At 39.2% G+C, this 18179-nt stretch overlaps 4 protein-coding genes, 1 non-coding gene and 1 pseudogene across 5 annotated transcripts; 3 read left to right on the forward strand and 3 right to left on the reverse strand.

The window, feature by feature from the left end:
- Positions 1-211: 211 nt before the first annotated feature.
- On the forward strand, positions 212-1460 carry LOC113761186 (glutathione S-transferase-like). Its single transcript, XM_027304058.1, has 3 exons — positions 212-422; positions 567-615; positions 754-1460. The coding sequence occupies exons 1-3, from the start codon at positions 276-278 to the stop codon at positions 1212-1214; spliced, it is 657 nt and encodes a 218-aa protein (XP_027159859.1). The 5' UTR covers positions 212-275; the 3' UTR covers positions 1215-1460.
- A 4896-nt stretch (positions 1461-6356) lies between these two features.
- On the reverse strand, positions 6357-7435 carry LOC113773486 (pentatricopeptide repeat-containing protein At5g66520-like). Its single transcript, XM_027318135.1, has 2 exons — positions 6502-7435; positions 6357-6398 (listed from the first exon to the last, which is right to left on the reverse strand). The coding sequence occupies exons 1-2, from the start codon at positions 7378-7380 to the stop codon at positions 6357-6359; spliced, it is 921 nt and encodes a 306-aa protein (XP_027173936.1). The 5' UTR covers positions 7381-7435.
- Positions 7436-7851: 416 nt separating this feature from the next.
- Positions 7852-7922, reverse strand: TRNAG-CCC. Its single transcript has one exon. It is a non-coding gene; the product is annotated as a tRNA-Gly (tRNA).
- A 117-nt stretch (positions 7923-8039) lies between these two features.
- LOC113773497 lies at positions 8040-11657 on the forward strand (annotated as a pseudogene).
- Positions 11658-12535: 878 nt separating this feature from the next.
- On the forward strand, positions 12536-14833 carry LOC113776170 (bifunctional protein FolD 2-like). Its single transcript, XM_027321278.1, has 5 exons — positions 12536-12728; positions 12962-13145; positions 13409-13566; positions 13705-13938; positions 14393-14833. Exons 1-5 carry the CDS (start codon positions 12615-12617, stop codon positions 14621-14623), a joined length of 921 nt encoding a protein of 306 aa, XP_027177079.1. The 5' UTR covers positions 12536-12614; the 3' UTR covers positions 14624-14833.
- Positions 14834-15297: 464 nt separating this feature from the next.
- Positions 15298-17974, reverse strand: LOC113750618 (putative indole-3-acetic acid-amido synthetase GH3.9). The gene is made up of 4 exons (XM_027294578.1): positions 17676-17974; positions 17459-17560; positions 16248-17086; positions 15298-15903 (listed from the first exon to the last, which is right to left on the reverse strand). Exons 1-4 carry the CDS (start codon positions 17972-17974, stop codon positions 15329-15331), a joined length of 1815 nt encoding a protein of 604 aa, XP_027150379.1. The 3' UTR covers positions 15298-15328.
- Positions 17975-18179: the final 205 nt, after the last annotated feature.

Raw genomic sequence — 18179 nt, forward strand, 5'->3', positions numbered from 1 at the left:
AATCTTAAAAGTAAGAGAGGTAGATATAATTTTTAAAACTTGACTTGAGGGGAGCTCTTTGCAATTGCTGGAAACCTCGAGGTAGGCTTTGAAATTATCCCTTTAATCCAATTTATTGTACAAAATTGCACCGTCAAAAATAGATCATTCCAGAAAAAATTGGCATTCCCACGAACCATCCCTCCTCTGACCAACCACTACCAGAACTACTCTATAAAAGGACCATCATCCTTCCTGTTTGCTCAACCAAACTATTTGATTATATCCATCTATCCATGGCAATCAAGGTCCACGGTAGTGTTTTCTCCCCAGCAGTATTGCGTGTATTTGCATGTCTTAACGAGAAAGACTTGGAATCAGAATATGTTGAAATTAACATGCGAGCAGGAGAGCACAAAAAGGAATCCTTCCTCGCCCTCAATGTAAGAACGTCAGCTTACTATAGATATGTTTCTAGCAGTAATATTTAGCCTCGGATACTAATTTTATATGTATATGCTTTTCCTTTTTTGGTTAATTTTGGCCCTCTAATATGTTTTTTTCTCCCCTCTGTCCCCCATAAACAGCCATTTGGTCAAGTACCTGGTTTTGAAGATGGGGACTTGAAGCTCTTCGGTAAGTACTAGTGGAGTATATATGTTTTCCTTTCGATTTTTCTTCCCAAAAAAAAAAAAGAAGAAAGAAAAAGAATTTCGTGAAAGTGTATGCAGTATAGATTCCTTTTTTTTAAAAAAAGAAAAAATTGAAATGCAGAGTCAAGGGCTATAAACCAATACATCGCTCAGGCTTACGCGGACAAAGGGAACCAACAACTGACGTTCGTACAAGATGCAAAGAAGATGGGGCCGGTGTACGTGTGGATGGAAGTGGAGGCTCAGAAATTTGACCCTCCATCTTCAAAGCTGGTGTTCGAGCTGGCCGTAAAGCCCCTCCTGGGCATGAACACCGACGATGCGGTGGTGGCAGAGCACGAGGGGAAGCTGGGTGAGATTCTTGATGTGTACGAGGCTCGGTTGGGGCAGTCCAAGTACTTGGCCGGAGACTGCTTTACCCTGGCGGATCTCAACCATCTCCCTGCTATCAACTACTTGATGGGTACGACCGCCAGGAAAGTGTTCGATGCACGGGCCCACGTGAGTGCCTGGTGCGCTGATATCTTGGCCAGGCCATCTTGGGCCAAGGTCCTAGCCCTGCAAAAGCAGCATCCCATTTAATTTAATCCTTTCGTTTTGTTTTTATTCAGATCATCTGTGGGGCCGGCCGGCTCTGTCTTCATGGGTGTCTGTCTTTCTGTGTTTTGTGTTTGTACCGGTGTCCGGTTGTGTGTGGAAACTTTTGGATTGTGTGAGGAGGGTCAATAGCGTCCGTTGACCCACGTCATCTGACGCGAAGGTCCATTGGTCTCTGTTGCCCCTCGCAGAAATAAAATTTCTAGTGCCACGAGTTTATTGTCAAAATAACACTCTTGCTAAAAAAATATTTTCAATGTGGTTTACTTTCAAAATTTATTCCCATAATGATGTTATTATTGCCATTTAGTGATCCTGATTGCCATGGAGGATAACAAGAAAGGAAAGTTCAAATCTAATTTATAGTATTCGATATGAACTAAAAATTTAAATTTTTTTATTATAGAGGCACAAGAAGATTGCATAACTTTTATAATTTCTTTGATTTAAAATAAATTCTATCATTATTGATCTTGCTATTATTGGTCTTTGATTTTTTTAAGATGTATCAAACCTAGTGCATATATTTTTTCAAAAAATAAATTTTAAAAATACAAAAGCTGCAACAAAAATTGTAAGTAATTAAAAAACTTCAAGACTATCATATTTATTTATGTTATTATTCCTACTCCTTAAAAAGACAAGAGAATAATTTTCATTTGCCTTGAGATTATCAACTCAAAAAGCATATTTTTTAGATGCTGTTAATATAAATATTGACTTCTTAGAATTACGTTTGACAAGGGAAAAATAATGAAACAAAAAAATGCGAGAAGATTTAGAAAGAAAATTGGAAAAGATATTAGATGGGAAAGAAAAATAGAATGTGCTTTTATCTTCATCCTGACACATATATAGCTTAAGTGGCAAAAAAAGAATTATAAAGGTAATAAATTTTAAAATTAGATTACTTTGGATATATATTTTGGAAGAAGAGTTATTTTGGCAATAAACTCCTAGTACCACCAGTAGCAATCAGTTTGTTAATAGTTTCTGCCGAAAGTTTTTTGCGGCATTTATTTATTTATTTATTCTTCTTGGTAGTGTTATTTCGAAGGAAGGATCAAGTACGCACGTTGGACAGCGCGATACACTCTTTATTTAATTTGAGGGCTAGTATTCAGTTCCTTACGCAATAATCACGCCGTCTGGGTGGGCACTTCCCTCCTTTCTGGAGCCTCGCTTTTTTAATTATGCCACATGTCTCGATATATTAGAATTAATTATCACGACTTTTTAACTAACTAGTGTGAATACCCGTGCTACGCACGGTGCCTACATTATTAAAAAAAATTACAATCTATGGAAGAATTTAAAAATAGTAAAATATTATAATCACGGGCACATAAAAGTATATTTAAAAAAATGAAACTTTGTAACAATAGTTCAATATATGATAAAAACATCTCCATTATTTATAAATGATCATTTCGATGAAGGTTGGATCCTGAAAAAAAAATAGAAATCTATATCATAAATTGAACGACATAAGGGTCCAATTAAATATAATTGAATATTTAATTTGATAAGTAAATGAAATACTTACAGACATTTTGCCTTTGATTTGATAATCTTCTACGAAGGTGTGAACATTCTTCACACCAGTCAACTCTGAGTACGAACGTCAGTATTGGGGGTTTAATTAATTCTGTTGTTTTTTGTGGAGTTCACACTATAAATGAGAATGCGCGATTTTTGCATGAATTAATGTGTTGGTCGAACAATGCACCTCCATTTTTCTGACAATTAAAAGCATACATAGTTCAAAATTATCTTTTGTTTTAGACAGTTTGTAAATAATATTGTGTAAAAAAATATACATATAAATAATGTATACCTTTGTTTTTAAATCTCTAAGATAAGAAGCATCACAACGAAACATGAATCATGCATGCCTGTCTTGAAGAGCGAAGTATAGTACCGAAACTTGTAAACAATGGAAACAACAATTATATTATAATATTGAAAATATTAGTAATAATTGAAATTACAATGAAAATGTCAATATTCAAAGAATAAATAGTACCAAAACTTCTATTTTGATACATAAGATTACTGTCCATAAGATTACACCTAAAAAGTATATTAATTTTTAGGTGTCATTGTCTCATATGTTCTCGTAAGCAATGTTTTGCAAGATTCTTAGGTGCCATTGTCTCATATGTTTTTGCAAGAATTATTTTTTGAATCTATTCCCTTTTTTTTTTTTTGCTCTTTCTCTCGATCGTCAACATTTTTGTCTTGCACGATTCCAACTTTTCATAGCAAAATTACAGCATAATCCAGATTTAAGCAGCCAAGGACATGTAATGAAGTAAGACACAAAATCTGCCAAAAAAAAAAAATCAAAACACAAAAAACGAATCTACCCGCTAGTAGTAATCTCTTAATGTCAACCTTCAGAACATCTTATTTCAAAGAAACGAAGAAACTCCAAAGATCACAACTCATAATTAATAGTACTACTATTTTGCGTGAGCAGAATTAATAGTACTACAGCAATATGCTACCATATTAACAGTTTGGGGGAAAACCTACATAAGTCACATCATGAGCACAACTCATGATATGATCAGTTTTTCAACCATAATGTGGGACGTAGTATACTTTTGGGAATTACTCATTATCTTTGTCAAATTTAAAGGGCTATAGTGAAGCACTTTAAGCATGATCTTCCACCAAAAACTTCTGCAATAAATGCAAACTGAATTCCTTGTTCAGTATAATGTTTCAGTTAATTCACATTACCTTACTTTTATATTTTTTTCAAAAGAAAAAAAAAGAATGTTACATTAGTCCCTCGTCAGTTTCCCAAGCTATTTGTCTCTAAGTCTGGATAGTCACTCGAGGTGACTGGAGAAAATATCTTAATCTCCATTTTTGTTCTAAACTTTTAGCGCTTTGTGCGTAGAAATAATAGCATTAATGGGAAGACATTTAATGAAAAAATAACGTTTTCCCTAATCAAAGCTATGACCATGTTCTGGGACTAATCTCATTAATTACTAATACAATGAGAACTATATGTCTAAATGCCTAAACTCACATAAAAGCCATAGTACCATACTTAGTTGATTGAGCCAGCAAGGATTAGAATGGAAACAACAATAATATTACAATATTGAGAATATTATTAATAATTGAAAATACAATGAAAATATCAATATTAAAAGAATAAATAGTACCGAAACTTCTAATTTGATTGGCGCGGCGTTTGAGTCGGTGTAGTCGAGATTTTATCCATCGTAGTTGATGTGAGATTTTTCTTTCGTCAACGCAAAGTTGTTGGAACTGTTCCAATTCTTGTGCGGGACCGTTGTGGCGTCCTTTTCGTTTTGTTAGCAGATGTTTCCTCCTTTGCAATCTTGCGAGTTTGAAATTCAGGCATTATTGACATGCCTGTAAACTGTCATGTTCCATTATGAAGTTAATTTGAGAGGTTCGAGAAGGAAGTTGATTGGAAGGGTTTTAAGAGTAATTCCCAAAAGTAGTACCAAGTATATTGTTGCTTCGTGGCAGTTGGAAAAGATCATGTGCTATCTTCAATTCCGTTGAATTATGGGCTATCTTTATTCTCGTCAATGCTCTTCAACTCACTGGAAAATGGGAATCAGTAGTGGTACTACAACCATCTGACGCACGGGTAAGTGGAAACAGTTTTAATGTAAGTGAAAGTTAAATTTTTGTTTGAGGGGATGTGGGAGTGTTAGTTGAAGTTAACTCCTTATTTGAGGGAAACGTGGGGATGTAATGTGCCCATGATATTTTTTACGAAATAAGATAAATGTGAAATGCTAGGAAAATAGAGTTGAGAGTGGGAAGAGTTGTGGAGGCTTGTTCCTAAAAATCCCTTCTCAAATTTATATAGATATAGATTTTATGCTTTTATATAGGAGGATCTACGCCAATCAAAAACTGATTTACTAACTTACTTAATGGGACGCCTCTATTGTCCATAAAAATGAGAATCCCTTTGTCAATAAATTGGTTCTGGAGGGAGCGCAGTGCAGTTCTAGGAGTCTCAAGGTAGTTGATTGCTTGAGCCTTGAGGTGGTCTAAAAACACTCTTAGTGTCTTTTCTCGACCACGGATTGATGACGACTATTGTATTGTAGACTGCGTTAATTTTAGTACCTAGTATTTCTTTTTGGGGCCGCTTGTGTCCAAAATCCATCCTCGTCCTCGTGTGGAAATTGACATGTGAAAAGAAAGAAAAGATTAAGCGAAACTGACACGCGGGACGATTTTTTCCTTGTCCTAGGAAGAGGTGAAAAAAGAAAATTGACATGTCGAAGTGATCATCTCTTCCTATAGCACCTACCTTCCACAGGAACAAGAGAATTGATCAATCTGCATTTTCTGTGATCATGGCAATCAAGAAATGTTTTCTCTGCCCCTTCACTGAGAGTGAGAGCCGACAGCTTTTGCTCCAGTTTCTTCACGTTCATACGGTAGCAAGAAACTTTCCTTTGCCTCAACGTAAGCAAGTTTGACATGACTTTCTGAAGTAAACAAAAGCAGAAGATACCTTCCCAAGTTATTGTTCTTCACCAACCTCCTCCTCTAATTGATGGCAGAATCCACTACATCAATTAGGCTCCAGAAGGTCAACTGAAATTGCGAATGCTGTTTTGCCAGCAATACAAAAATTGCAAGGCAGAGAGACTTTAGTTCCTGAAGTACCATAGATAACAACAAATAATTCATCGAACAAAAAATACCTGTATCCACCACTGCGACAAAGAACGATAGCCCACATAGTTCATGACCAAAGAACGATCCTTCACACATGAAACCTGATTGATTTGCAGCAGCCTTTAGTTACATCTTTAGCTTGAGGAGAAGCCTGCCAGAACAATAATTTATGATTAATTTCGACTAAGACCGTCAGGTATTGAAACTTATGCCAAAAGTTCATCTCTGGATAAATAGGCGAAGAGCAATTGCGTTTTGGTGGTTATGCTCAAAGCAATTCAAGATATTCTTGGACACTGCTCTACCTTTGCCTTACTTGGTGTGAAAATGGAGACAATTGTTTTTTCTAATCTAACCATTTGGAGACATCTTCCAGATATTCAAGTTCAATGGAACTATTGCCAGAATCCTTCCTAAATTCCTTGTTTTTCATCAATCTTCGAATTTCTTCCACATCATCCCATCTTCCCATTTCTGCACAAAGATTAGACAGGACTACATAGTAAGCACAATTTTCTGGCTCCAGGTCCACTAATTTCCTAGCTGCAACTTCACTTAATTCTAAGTTCCCATGTACTCTACATCCAGAAAAGAAGGCTCCCCAAATAGTCTTGGTAGACTGAAAAGGCAGTTTGTCAATGATCCTTAGAGCATCCTCTAAACGTCCATCACGCGCTAATAGATCAATCATACAGGCATAGTGTTTGACACCAGGTGAAAATCCATATTTCTGATGCAGTAAAGAGGAAAAAATTTCTTCCCCCCATTTTACCAATCCAGAATGAACACAGGCACAGAGCACTGCAATCAAGGTCACCTCATTAGGCTTATTAGCTCCTTCTCGCTCCATCTCAGAGAACCACATAACTGCCTCCTGACCATTTTCAGCTAAAGCAAACCCTTTAATCAGGGCATTCCACGTGAAAACATTCTTCTCTTCCATGCTTTTGAAAACCTTTAGACCTTCTTCAATTCTACCACACTTTCCGTACATATTAATCAAAGCAGTACCCAGAATGACATCCAGTGTCCACCCTTTCCTCTTTATAAACTCGTGTATCCACACCCCCATGTCAAGCGCCCCAAAACTCGCACAGGCAGCCAGCGCGTTCACCATCGTCACCTGATTGGGTTCCACACCTGCATTCTGCATTTGCTCAAACGCAATTAGTGCATCTTTAAACATGCTACATTCTCGATACCCAGTGATGACTACGGTCCAAGTAACCACGTCTTTGTGAGGCATTTCATCGAACACGTAGCCAGATGACACCATGTCCCCGCAGGACGCGTACAAGTTCAGTAGCGAATTCTGAACATAAATATCATTGAGGGGACCCAACTTAACGATCTGGGCATGTATGCATTTGCCTTGTTTGAGGCTCCTGAGGTCTGACAGAGATTTGAGGATAAAAGGGAAGGTATAGTTATTAGGGAAGATGAGATTTTTATGCATGTGGGAGTAGAAGGAAATAGAATAGTGATGGGCATCAGAACGAGAAAAGGCTCTAAGGAGCTGGTTGCAAATGAAAGTTTGGGGGTTTTGGGGATTAAGAGTATACAGGAGGAAAGCTGTTTGTAAAAGGCCTAATGATCGGCAGGCAGAGATGAAATGGGAAGCAAGAGTGGTGTTTGGATAGAGGTTCTGGATGATAAGCTGAGCCTGAATTTGGTAGACATGGGCGGGTGAGTTGCAATTAGTTCCTAGGAGCTGGGCTATCTTGCTCGCAATACTGTTGGAGTTTCGAAACTTTCCCACCATCTTTCTTGTTGTTGGTTTTGCTGATTTCTGGTCCGAATTCGATCATGGTCGTCGTGACTGGTGAACGATTGCACACAGGAGGCGTTACTGCATATGACTGAAATTCACAGAAGAACAACACGAAGATCGCACATAAGATAAAAAGTAAGTAGCAAAGAGAAAGAATGCGCATCCGGGGAATCGAACCCCGGTCAGTACCGTGGGAGGGTACTATGATACCACTACACCAGATGCGCTGTTTGTTGGCAGGACCAATTGCATTACCCTTATTAGATGACTAAAGACACTTCCCACAACCCCCTTTCCACTACTAGCAGGACCTCAGAAGCAGGTTACTTTCGGCTTAGCAACGTCATGGTTCCCCCAAACAAATAATTCATAAACTGTGAGTTGTTATCGTTGAAGATGACGGAGTAGTATGTAGTACTAATGTAATTATTGAATAGTCACGCCAAAAATAGTCACCCGATTATTATTGAATCAGTAGGCTGGTACTGGGATTCTACTCGTAGTAATAAGAAATCAATCGGTCCGAGAATGAGGATAGTGGGGCTGACCGGAGGGATTGGATCAGGGAAGAGTACCGTCTCCAATCTTTTCAAGGCCCATGGTATTCCGGTCGTCGATGCCGATGTCATCGCTCGTGTAAGCCCCGCTTTTCCAATTCCTATTAATCGTTCCCGTTCGTTAACCTACCCTCTGTTTCTTCCATCACTAGTCAATTCTTTTCTTTGTTCTTTCCCGATTGAAACAGCCCAGAAACTACAACTACTAGTACCTCAACTGCTATTCTTTTCATATATACAAGTTGACATTTGACCAAAAAAAAAAAAAAACCTGCTATTCTTTAATTTCTTTCATATATATATTAGTCAGTGTTAATGATGTAATTTACTGCATACCGAAATTAAACTTGAGTACTTGGTTTCAACTCTCAGTAGCGCTTTTTTAACTTGCAGGATGTTTTGAAAAAAGGTACTGGTGGTTGGAAAAAGGTGGTGGCGGCTTTTGGGGAGGACATCCTGCTTCCTGACGGAGAGGTGGATCGCCCGAAGTTAGGTCGCATTGTATTTTCTGATCCACAAAAACGCCAGATTCTTAATAGGTACATACTCTTTATTCATTAGAAAAGAATTTGGTTTTGTTTTTAGTACTTCTGTTAGCTTGGGTATGCATTAATGCTCTATTTATGTATTTGGTGCTTATGCACTGGTATCTGATTGATGAATATGGAAGCTTCCAACATCCGGATGCGACTAGTTAGCTTGTGGATAAATGCTGCGCCCCCTTTAGTTTTACATTAAAGCTTTGATTAGGCATCAGCTTCCTTGATGGTAATGTAAAAACTATCTTTGGATTTTTCATTTGTGCTTTGCTTAGATAAGGGAAAAAGTTGCATTTAGATATTAGTGAAGTAATTATTGCCATGATACATTGATGTAGAGTGAAAACTCTGATGTTTGGTCATTAGCCATGAATGAATAGCTTTTTCAAGTTTGGTGGTGCTTTTAATATTGTTAGTTTGATGCTCAATTAAAACTGTTTGAGTATGGTTGGACTTTGCCTGTATCTTATCTAAATACGACAACAGAATCACTTTGAGTTGAACTCATGGAAAGTTCCCCCCTGCCCAACTATTTTGGGATATAATGGGTAGGGTTTGCAGGGACCAAGAGTTTATGTGCTTTGCAGCGGGCGAATTTTGGATGATATGTTGCTAGTTCGTTCGGTTGCTGCCTATTATTCCTGTAAATGGTCTGTTGTGAAGTTGAGAAGTTTTCATACATATATATATATAAATTATGTTTGGATTTTCTAGCTTTTGACAGTCTAAAGAGCTTGTTAGATTTGTTTCCTCTTTCTGATTCTTGTGCATCAGTCATTAGAATTGAATGAGCTGATTCTTTTGGAAGAACTTTGCGTGAACCTTGACTTTGGCAATTTATGCATTTAGATTTCTGGCACCATACATCTCATCAGGCATTCTCTTGGAAGTGTTGAAACTATGGATGAAGGGGTGCAAAATTATTGTGCTCGATGTCCCTTTGTTGTTTGAAGCCAAGATGGACAGGTGGACAAATCCTATTGTTGTTGTTTGGGTTGATCCCAAGACTCAGCTCCATCGGCTCATGGCAAGAGATGGAACCACAAAAGAAGATTCTAAGAGCAGGATTAACCTGTTCTCAAAATGTTCTCTTTGATTCCTCAAAAAGGACCAAAGCAGATATTTCTAATAGGATAACACTAGGGATCACTGGCAGAATCTGAATGAAAAAATTTTCCAGAAAGGTATGGCGTCCAGGTTCACAAGGCCTTTGACATGGACCAGAAATTTGCTCTATCTAGACAAGGCGTTGCTATTGTTGCATCTATATCCATTTTTCTAGGCATCATTCATATGCAGAAAATGTTTTGTGGATGATATTGCATTTATTTATTTGAGATAAATTTCATAAAGTTTCTTATTGTTGAACTCAGCCTTGTGAAATTTGCGAAGGCTAATGATCCTTAATGTACTATATTATAATTAGGAACTATTATCTTCTTGTTCCTCACCTTAAAATAGATGCAGGAAATGGTTTAATGGAGCATTCTGTTTCAGTTCAGTGATATTGATACTTTTCTTAGCCCCATATTACCTGGATTTTATTGGTGTCACTGCGTGATATATTGAATTGGCTAAAGAAAAGTGAGGGAGGGCTTCCAAAGACGTCTTACAGTATGCTTGCTTTAGCTTACAGATCATGAATATTTTATTTTTTCCTCAGCTGAAGCTCATTAGGTGGAATCCATGGGTTGGTTCTAGGTATCTTGATTTTTACCAAAGGAGACAGAGGAGAGGGAAGGGCCTCTGTTGGAGTGCTGAAGGTGGAAAGGGATTGTAAGTAGACATATTCTTGGCATTCAAAGACCTCTTACTTGAGGAAAAAAAAAAGAAAAAAAAAGAAAAAAAGACCTCTTACTTGCGCAATCAGGCGTTTGGATTCTAGGTATCTTTGATACAAGAGACAGAGAGAGGGAAGGGCTGTGTTGAGTGGTAAGGTGGAAGGGATTGTAAGTAGAATATCTTGGATTCAAGACCTCTTACTTGAGAAAAAAAAAAGAAAAAAGAATGGATGTGACTTTCCATTGAGTAGATTCCTATGACTTTTTTTTTTTTTTAAAGACAGTTAATGGAGTAGATTTCTGTGCTTTTTGAACTATATGCTTATCTTTTCTTTTTTCCTGTATTCAAGTCTATTAAAATTTTAAAAAAAATGGATGTGACTTTCCTTGAGGGTTTCTAACAAAATTGAATTTTTGGGTCAAATTGAAATTAAGTTGTAAAAGGTTGTTCAGTTTATGTGATCCAAGAAAGATGCTCTTGTGCCTACATTCCTTTCCTTTTTTTCTTTTGGATCATTTGCAGGAATCAGATTCTTTATCTGAAGAAAAAAAGATGTCTTTTCTTGTATAAGCATCGGCATGACTATTATTTTCATGTGCATGTAGCTCTTTCACGGAGAAACTGGTCCTTGTCAAGCACATAATTAGGAATCTATATACATATGTGCATGGAATATGGATAAGTGCAAGTATGCATACGGGCCACCAATTTGCTGAAAAAAGGTCATGTTCTTGTCCTGTCTATAAATTTGTGATTGCGTTCTCTTAGTCCCCTTCACTATATCTTACAAATCACAAGCAACCAGAGAAGTCGATCGAGGACGAAACTTCAACAGTTCTCTGGCGATCATCACCATCTGGAGCATTTGATGGACTATGACGAAGCAAAAAAGGTGATCCGCCGGGGGGTGACCCTAAGGAGAGTTTATGCGGACGCTAGGGTGGCCATGCCCGGAAATCAAACTCTCAAGGGAAAGGGTGGCTGGAATTACATTTCCATGGAGCTTGAAAGACGAAACAAGCGATCTGGTATTGAAGACTCCATCAGGACCATCATGTTCTTGGGTTCCTGGAGCCACACTTGAGGCTGATCCATGTGACTTCTTAGTCAACTCTATTTTGCGCAGAATGCTATTCCACAAAGTGAATGACGAAAAACTACCTATTATGCAACTGCACCTGTTATGTACTTTCTCAACTTCACAGGATTTTGGGAACACAATAAGAAAGAACTTGGATCGGTATAATAATAATACTACCTGTTTTGTTTGCTAGCCTAGTGTGATTTCTTTTTAGCAGTATTACTTTGAAATTCTCCATGTCACGGTCATAAATGATCGACTCTCTTTCATTTTACCGGAGATGCAACTGCAGTTTTCGTGGATCATAACCAAATTTTCGTTGAGGTGATTTAACATATACGTTACTAAACGAAAGTGAAGATTAATTGAGAGATTGCTCGTTGAATTTCACAAATCGTACTTATTATTATTATTTTTTAGTGTACGTACACCCTCAAAGAAAAATGACAGACAACCATGCTTACCAGTTGGTCTAAAATTTGTGAAAATTTGAGGTCTCCTCTCAAGAATAACGAATCTTGTTCTATTCTTGTAAGGTATATTTTCGAATCCTAGTTTAAGAAAAGTGAATGAAACTTCAGGATAGAATAAGAAATGGAGGAGACCTCCAACTCAGAGACAAAAGGATTGTCTGATATTGTATGACGAGTTAAAATCAGAAAATTGAAGGAGCGGATGGAAAAAGGTCAAGGCGATACGCGATTTGTCATGAATACAGGAGCATATCAAAACCTGGACCCAGGAATTGGGTTCTTGACATTCTACAAATGGGCCTGGCCTGGATGTACGATCGGGCCTGAGTCTGCAAATATTCGGCGAGTCCAAAGTCCATGGAAAAACCAAGCCCGTTTGTCGACTGAAAATCCTAAAGCGAGCGGAATCTCCAGTCAAACTCAAGCTGGAGTACTGAAATTTGTGTGGGCAAGAAGACTAGCCTGAAAATTTTGATTTGGAGCAAGTATGGCATCGTCGTCGGATCACAAGGCAACCGTCATCGACGGCAAAGCAGTAGCTCATACTATACGGTCCGAAATCGCCGATGAAGTCCGTCAACTGTCCCAGAAGTACGGCAAGGTCCGAACTTGCCGCCTTTTCTTTCTTTCTTTCTTTCTTCTGTGTAGTGTTTGAGAAAATGGCAGCAAGAATTTCAGCAAAATTTTCTTGCTTGAAAGTTGAAACGATAACATTTTCCTCCAAAGTTAATATCTGGTCATTCGATTATCTTATATGGATAGGTAGATAGAGGTGAGCTTAGCAAAAAGGGCATAAATTGGCCTGATTTTGTGTGGAATTTTGGTGATAAACAGGTCCCAGGATTGGCCGTGGTCATAGTGGGACATAGGAAAGACTCTCAAAGCTACGTGAGTATGAAGAGGAAGGCATGTGCTGAGGTTGGGATCAAGTCTTTTGACATCGGCCTTCCAGAGCAAGTGTCCGAAGCCGAATTAATCAGCAAGGTCCATGAGCTGAATGCAAATCCAGATGTTCATGGTTGGTTAGTTATATACCAGATTATTCTTCTTGTTACCTTTACAGCTTTCGGTTTCATCACCAAGCTAATTGAGCTCATAATATTTTGTTACTAAGAGATCCAATATACTAGTGTTTCATCTTGTCGTAGCTTTGATTTGCCATTTCTTGTCAGTGTATTATTGCTTTCCACAAATCTATGCTAAGGAAGTAAACTTTAAAAAGTAATAATAATAAAAGAGAGAGAGACAAGTTGGAGATTGTGATTGTCACTATTGTTGCAGGTATACTGGTGCAGCTTCCACTTCCAAAGCATCTAAATGAAGAGAAAGTTTTGGGTGAAATTAGCTTGGAAAAAGATGTGGATGGCTTTCACCCTTTAAATATAGGCAAGCTTGCGATGAAAGGCAGAGAGCCTCTCTTCCTTCCTTGCACCCCTAAGGCAATATACTTTGGTCTTGAGCACTTAAACGGTTTGATGTAGAAGTTTTCATAATTTGTTTCATGATATGCAACATACTTATATGGGTGAACTACATCGTTATTTGGACATTTTTGAGAGGCTCTATTTCTTGAGCAGGGCTGTCTTGAGCTTCTGTCACGTAGTGGCATTAGCATAAAGGGCAAGAAGGCAGTTGTGGTAGGACGAAGCAATATTGTTGGATTACCTGTTTCCCTGCTACTACTCAAAGAAGACGCCACTGTCACTATAGTGCATTCACGTACCAAGGAACCAGAGAAAATTATTCGTGAGGCAGACATGGTATTGCCTTGCAGCAGGACAAGCGAACCATCCGGTATCAAGGAATTTTTTGTACAACTTTTTCCCTTTTTTCCCTGTGATATAATATCATTGTTGTAATATGTGACGGAGCATCTTTTTCACTATTTCCTTTGTCCTATATCCAATTTGATAGTGAAGAACACACATGTTCGGGGTTGACATCTTATCTGAGAAGAACCCCTTATATATGGTCTCGACTTTAGAACCCTGTATGAGATGGTGACCGGTAATTGAATGTAGAGACTTTGCACCATATGTTTCTTCTACAAATAGAACATTACAAAACCAGCATTCAAATAATGGGATGATTAGACCCTAATCAATGCAGAGTTTGTGGCTATGTATCTTCCTTCAAATTTCTTGGGTAAATGGATTGTCAATTCTACTTGATAGAATATCACGTGCTTAGTTACATCTTGTCATAGGATGATGGACATGCTGAGATATTTTGCTCACTAAAGTACCTAATAATCTGGATTTTCAGATACAAGGCAGCTGGATCAAATCTGGTGCTGCTGTTATCGATGTGGGGACAAATGCTGTGGATGATCGAACTAAGAAGTCGGGTTATAGGCTTGTGGGAGATGTTGATTTCAAGGAAGCAAGCAAAGTGGCTGGATGGATAACTCCTGTTCCTGGAGGTGTTGGACCAATGACAGTGGCAATGTTACTCAAAAATACCTTGGACGGAGCTAAGCGGGTGATTGAGCAATAATTCCTCTTTTTAATATTTCTCATCCTAATAAAATGCCAATCAAATCAGTCACTGATACAAGGAAGAAAAGTGTACTTTAACGTTTTCCTATGTTTTCACGAGAATCTATCTATACTGTTCAAAATCGATTTCAGGAAAAATTAGAAGCAGTTCTCTTGTTTCACATTACTTGAGCTTTATTAATCTCATAAATATTGTCACGTTCGCATACTGTGGTTTAGTTCATCCTGCAGACTGAATTTAGTTGTTTGTTATAATAATCAGGGAAATCACGAGTAGAATTTTTGTTTTTTCCTAGGCTCTGTTTTGAGTTAATGGGTTAATGGGGCGGCTTATAGGGGTTGTGGATTAGGAATAGTTGCCTTGAGGAGGAGGCGCAAAGATCCATCAAAGCACGCCAAGATTGCTGCATTTGGCTTTTTAGGATCGATAACTTGGGTCAGACTACGGCATCAGCATGCTCAGCAGCAAGAATTGGCTGCTATAACTTGCAATGTCATATTCCGGGGGATTTATTAGGGAAACCGAAATTCTCCATTATTTTTATAAAAATTAAGGGGTGGAAAAGGTTAAAATGGGGCTCGTTGTACAATTCAGCTGGCAAGTCAGCAAACCTCTCAAAGTCGTCATCCTATAGGGAAAACAAAAAGAAAGAGTTATTTGGCGAGGCGCAGGCTGCAGTAAGATGGATGTTAGATGAAGCCGTCAAGGGTTCCAGCAAGGATCCCTGGAGCTAAAATAGGAAGCCTTAACATTGGAGTTAAGGAGTTTGAGGGCAGCTTTAGATTTGATACACCTCGGAGTTTTATACTGATTGATGGACGCCCCTTGATTGATGAAAAAGTCCATCAACGACTCAAAAGTTCCGGCCTCGACGATTCGTATTTCCAGCGGTCCGACGGACTTGTCAAGGGTGCGGCATCTCCTGTAGGTGTAATCAAGCCGTTCCTCCACGGCGACGCAACATTCTTGAAGCACGGTTGGATCGATGGCAAAAGCTTCGTCCACCAATCCATTGTTGTAGGCGATCTCCCAGTAAATGACGTAGTGGCCTGGTACGGTTGAAGCATCGGCACAGCTGGTGTATTCCACTAGTAAAGCATTGTAGGGCTCCAGAAGCTTTTTGGCGGCGGTGATGCTCTTGTGCAAGTCCTCTTCGTTGGTTTTGTCATTGTCGACGCTGAGGACGACGTTTCTCCGACAGATGAATCTGAATTGTGGGGCTTGATTGTGAAATCCGGTCACTTGGAGCACGTCACCGATGCGATACCGATATAATCCTGTTTCATTTCACCAACCAAAAATCATATGAGCCCCCCACTCTTTCCTTCCCCTTAATCTATCTATTAACTGTAGATTTTAACTGTAGATTACTTCAAATTAGAATCACGAGTCTATTTCCTCGTATTCCCCTTATCCTGTTAGTGGTTGTTTGGGCAACGCAGGGATGAAATTAGATTTAAAATCTACTCGATTTTAATGATTCAAAAATCAGTGTGGGTTTCGGATTCACTCAAGCAACATATCATCATCTCAAATCTGAAATCTCTCTTATCAATCCCCTGGAGCACGAGCGTCGTATATGCAACAAGTAAGAGTTGAGATTGAATTACGGAATGCTAACCGGCGAATGTGGTGACCACCAACTCGTAGTAGCAACCGACTCTGACGTGCACCAGGTCAACAAGCTTACTGGGGGGAACTTCTTCTTCTTCTTCTTCTTCATCCAGGTCTATCGACCATGTTGCACTCTCTCCCAAAGGAATGAACTCAAAGTAACCCATGTTAGGCAACAGGGTGAAGGAAACATCAGCAGGCTTGCAAAAGGGTTTCAAATTTACTCCGAAGTAGCACTCCGACGAAGCATACATGGTGCATACCAGGGGTAATTTGCCATCGCTATAGTATTCCAGCGATGGTATGTACTGCGACATGGACCCCGTGATCACAGCCTCAATGTACTTGGCCTTAGGCCAAAGGCGACGCACTATTCCCTTCCACGACTTACTGCTGCAAATGCTCTGAATCTCATCAGCCACCAGCGGCTGAGGCCGTAACAGAACGCTAGAGTACATTGCGGATTGACACTGGGCGTCGGTGATCATGGCATGATCGAGTTTTCCGGTGCGGATATCTTGGCACAATTTCCGCCAGTTGCGTTCGAGGAAGGAGATGGCCCGAAGGAATGCAGATGCAAATACGGCGCCCAGGCGGAGGACTTGGTGGCGGAAGACCAGGCCGGCCAGTAACTGGCAGTACATGCTTTGGTTGCTGTCGTAGCAGAGGATGGTTTGATCGGGGCTAGTGAAATCGTTGTAAGGATCGTGGGAACGGTTCTGGAAATGCTGGCTCTTGTAATAACTGGTCAGGACCGTGCGAGCTGGTAAGCCACAAGGAGTAGACATTTCTGCCTTGACGAAATACAGGAACATGGCTTTACCTTCATCAAGCCCACCAACGTACCTAGGCATCAATTAAAGATCTAATGCATCAATTAAGGACACTCCAAGAAACGTTGTAAATTATTTACATAGTATAAATAATTCAGGAAAACGCTGACTTTATGTACTATACTACAAGTCATGGTCTCGAAGAAATTTTGAGTGCTCATTGTCGTGGGTTTCTGCACAATCATTGGCTGGAAAGATCAGCCAATATATTACGCGGGACAGTTCCGTGGAAAAAATTAGTGCAAATTAATACTGTGGAATCTGAAATTCATAAAGAGTCGACTTTTTGATACCGGCAAATATTTACTATCATCACTTAGGAGAGATCATCCAAGAACATGAAGAAGGAAAGGAGGACACAATGATAATGTGAATGGTATCTAACTGGTTGATTATTGGCATGATGAGATTATAAAGAAAGGTTCGTCGGTCAAGATCTTCTTCAATTGATGGCATCAACTTTGGCTCTCCAGCGGACGTGCCTGAGCTGCAAATTAATTAGATTAAAAAAAAATAAAGTGTAAGAAAGTGTAGTCTTATTATGCATGAAAAGCGACTACAGACATGTACGTATGGAGAGTGGATATAGAGAAGAGAGGGACCTGCATAGCATCTCGGTTACAGGTTGAGAGGTAATGAGATTGGAGTTGTCTCCATTGGCAATTCTCTGGATGTAGGGACGGACATCCTTGTACGTTGTCACTGGTACGCAACGCTTGAAATGTGGTACCTGTGATTTTGATTCCACTCCCGCCATGTACTTGTTCAGGTACTCAGTCCCTTTATTCTGCGTCAGGATCATCTTCAAGACCTCCTCCTGGACCTCAGCTGCATTTGCTGTGAGCTTCTCCAGCTCCTTCAATGCCTTCTCGCCCTTGTACTCTAATTTCTTGCCGTCCATCACCATAAAGGATGCACTATTCTCTCTATATGCTGAGAAAAACAACGCTTGCTGTTGAATGTATGTTATAAGAGCTCCCAGGGCCTTCGAGCTTATATAAAGGCCTTCGAGTAACGTTTAAAAGAAAATCAAATATCTTTTTGTCTTGCTTCTTCTCGTCTTGGGTTTCTCTTAATGGCTTGTGGATCGATTCCTTGTCAGAGGG

This window comes from Coffea eugenioides, chromosome 1, assembly GCF_003713205.1.
Source record: "Coffea eugenioides isolate CCC68of chromosome 1, Ceug_1.0, whole genome shotgun sequence".
NCBI lineage: Eukaryota > Viridiplantae > Streptophyta > Magnoliopsida > Gentianales > Rubiaceae > Coffea > Coffea eugenioides.

Bases quoted from the DNA above. Each gene is read 5' to 3' on its own strand.
- LOC113773486 (XM_027318135.1), bottom strand. From the start codon at position 7,380: ATGCATAAAAATCTCATCTTCCCTAATAACTATACCTTCCCTTTTATC. The intron at 6,399-6,501 runs GTACATGGGAAC...ATCTTTGTGCAG, and splicing joins CCTTCTTTTCTGGATGTAGA to AAATGGGAAGATGGGATGAT.
- LOC113750618 (XM_027294578.1), bottom strand. From the start codon at position 17,974: ATGGACGGCAAGAAATTAGAGTACAAGGGCGAGAAGGCATTGAAGGAG. The intron at 17,561-17,675 runs GTCCCTCTCTTC...ATTAATTTGCAG, and splicing joins GTAACCGAGATGCTATGCAG to CTCAGGCACGTCCGCTGGAG. The intron at 15,904-16,247 runs GTTAGCATTCCG...GAAATGAAACAG, and splicing joins GGTGGTCACCACATTCGCCG to GATTATATCGGTATCGCATC.
- LOC113761186 (XM_027304058.1), top strand. From the start codon at position 276: ATGGCAATCAAGGTCCACGGTAGTGTTTTCTCCCCAGCAGTATTGCGT. The intron at 423-566 runs GTAAGAACGTCA...CCCCATAAACAG, and splicing joins AATCCTTCCTCGCCCTCAAT to CCATTTGGTCAAGTACCTGG. The intron at 616-753 runs GTAAGTACTAGT...ATTGAAATGCAG, and splicing joins TGGGGACTTGAAGCTCTTCG to AGTCAAGGGCTATAAACCAA.
- LOC113776170 (XM_027321278.1), top strand. From the start codon at position 12,615: ATGGCATCGTCGTCGGATCACAAGGCAACCGTCATCGACGGCAAAGCA. The intron at 13,146-13,408 runs GTTGGTTAGTTA...CTATTGTTGCAG, and splicing joins TGCAAATCCAGATGTTCATG to GTATACTGGTGCAGCTTCCA. The intron at 13,939-14,392 runs GTACAACTTTTT...CTGGATTTTCAG, and splicing joins CCGGTATCAAGGAATTTTTT to ATACAAGGCAGCTGGATCAA.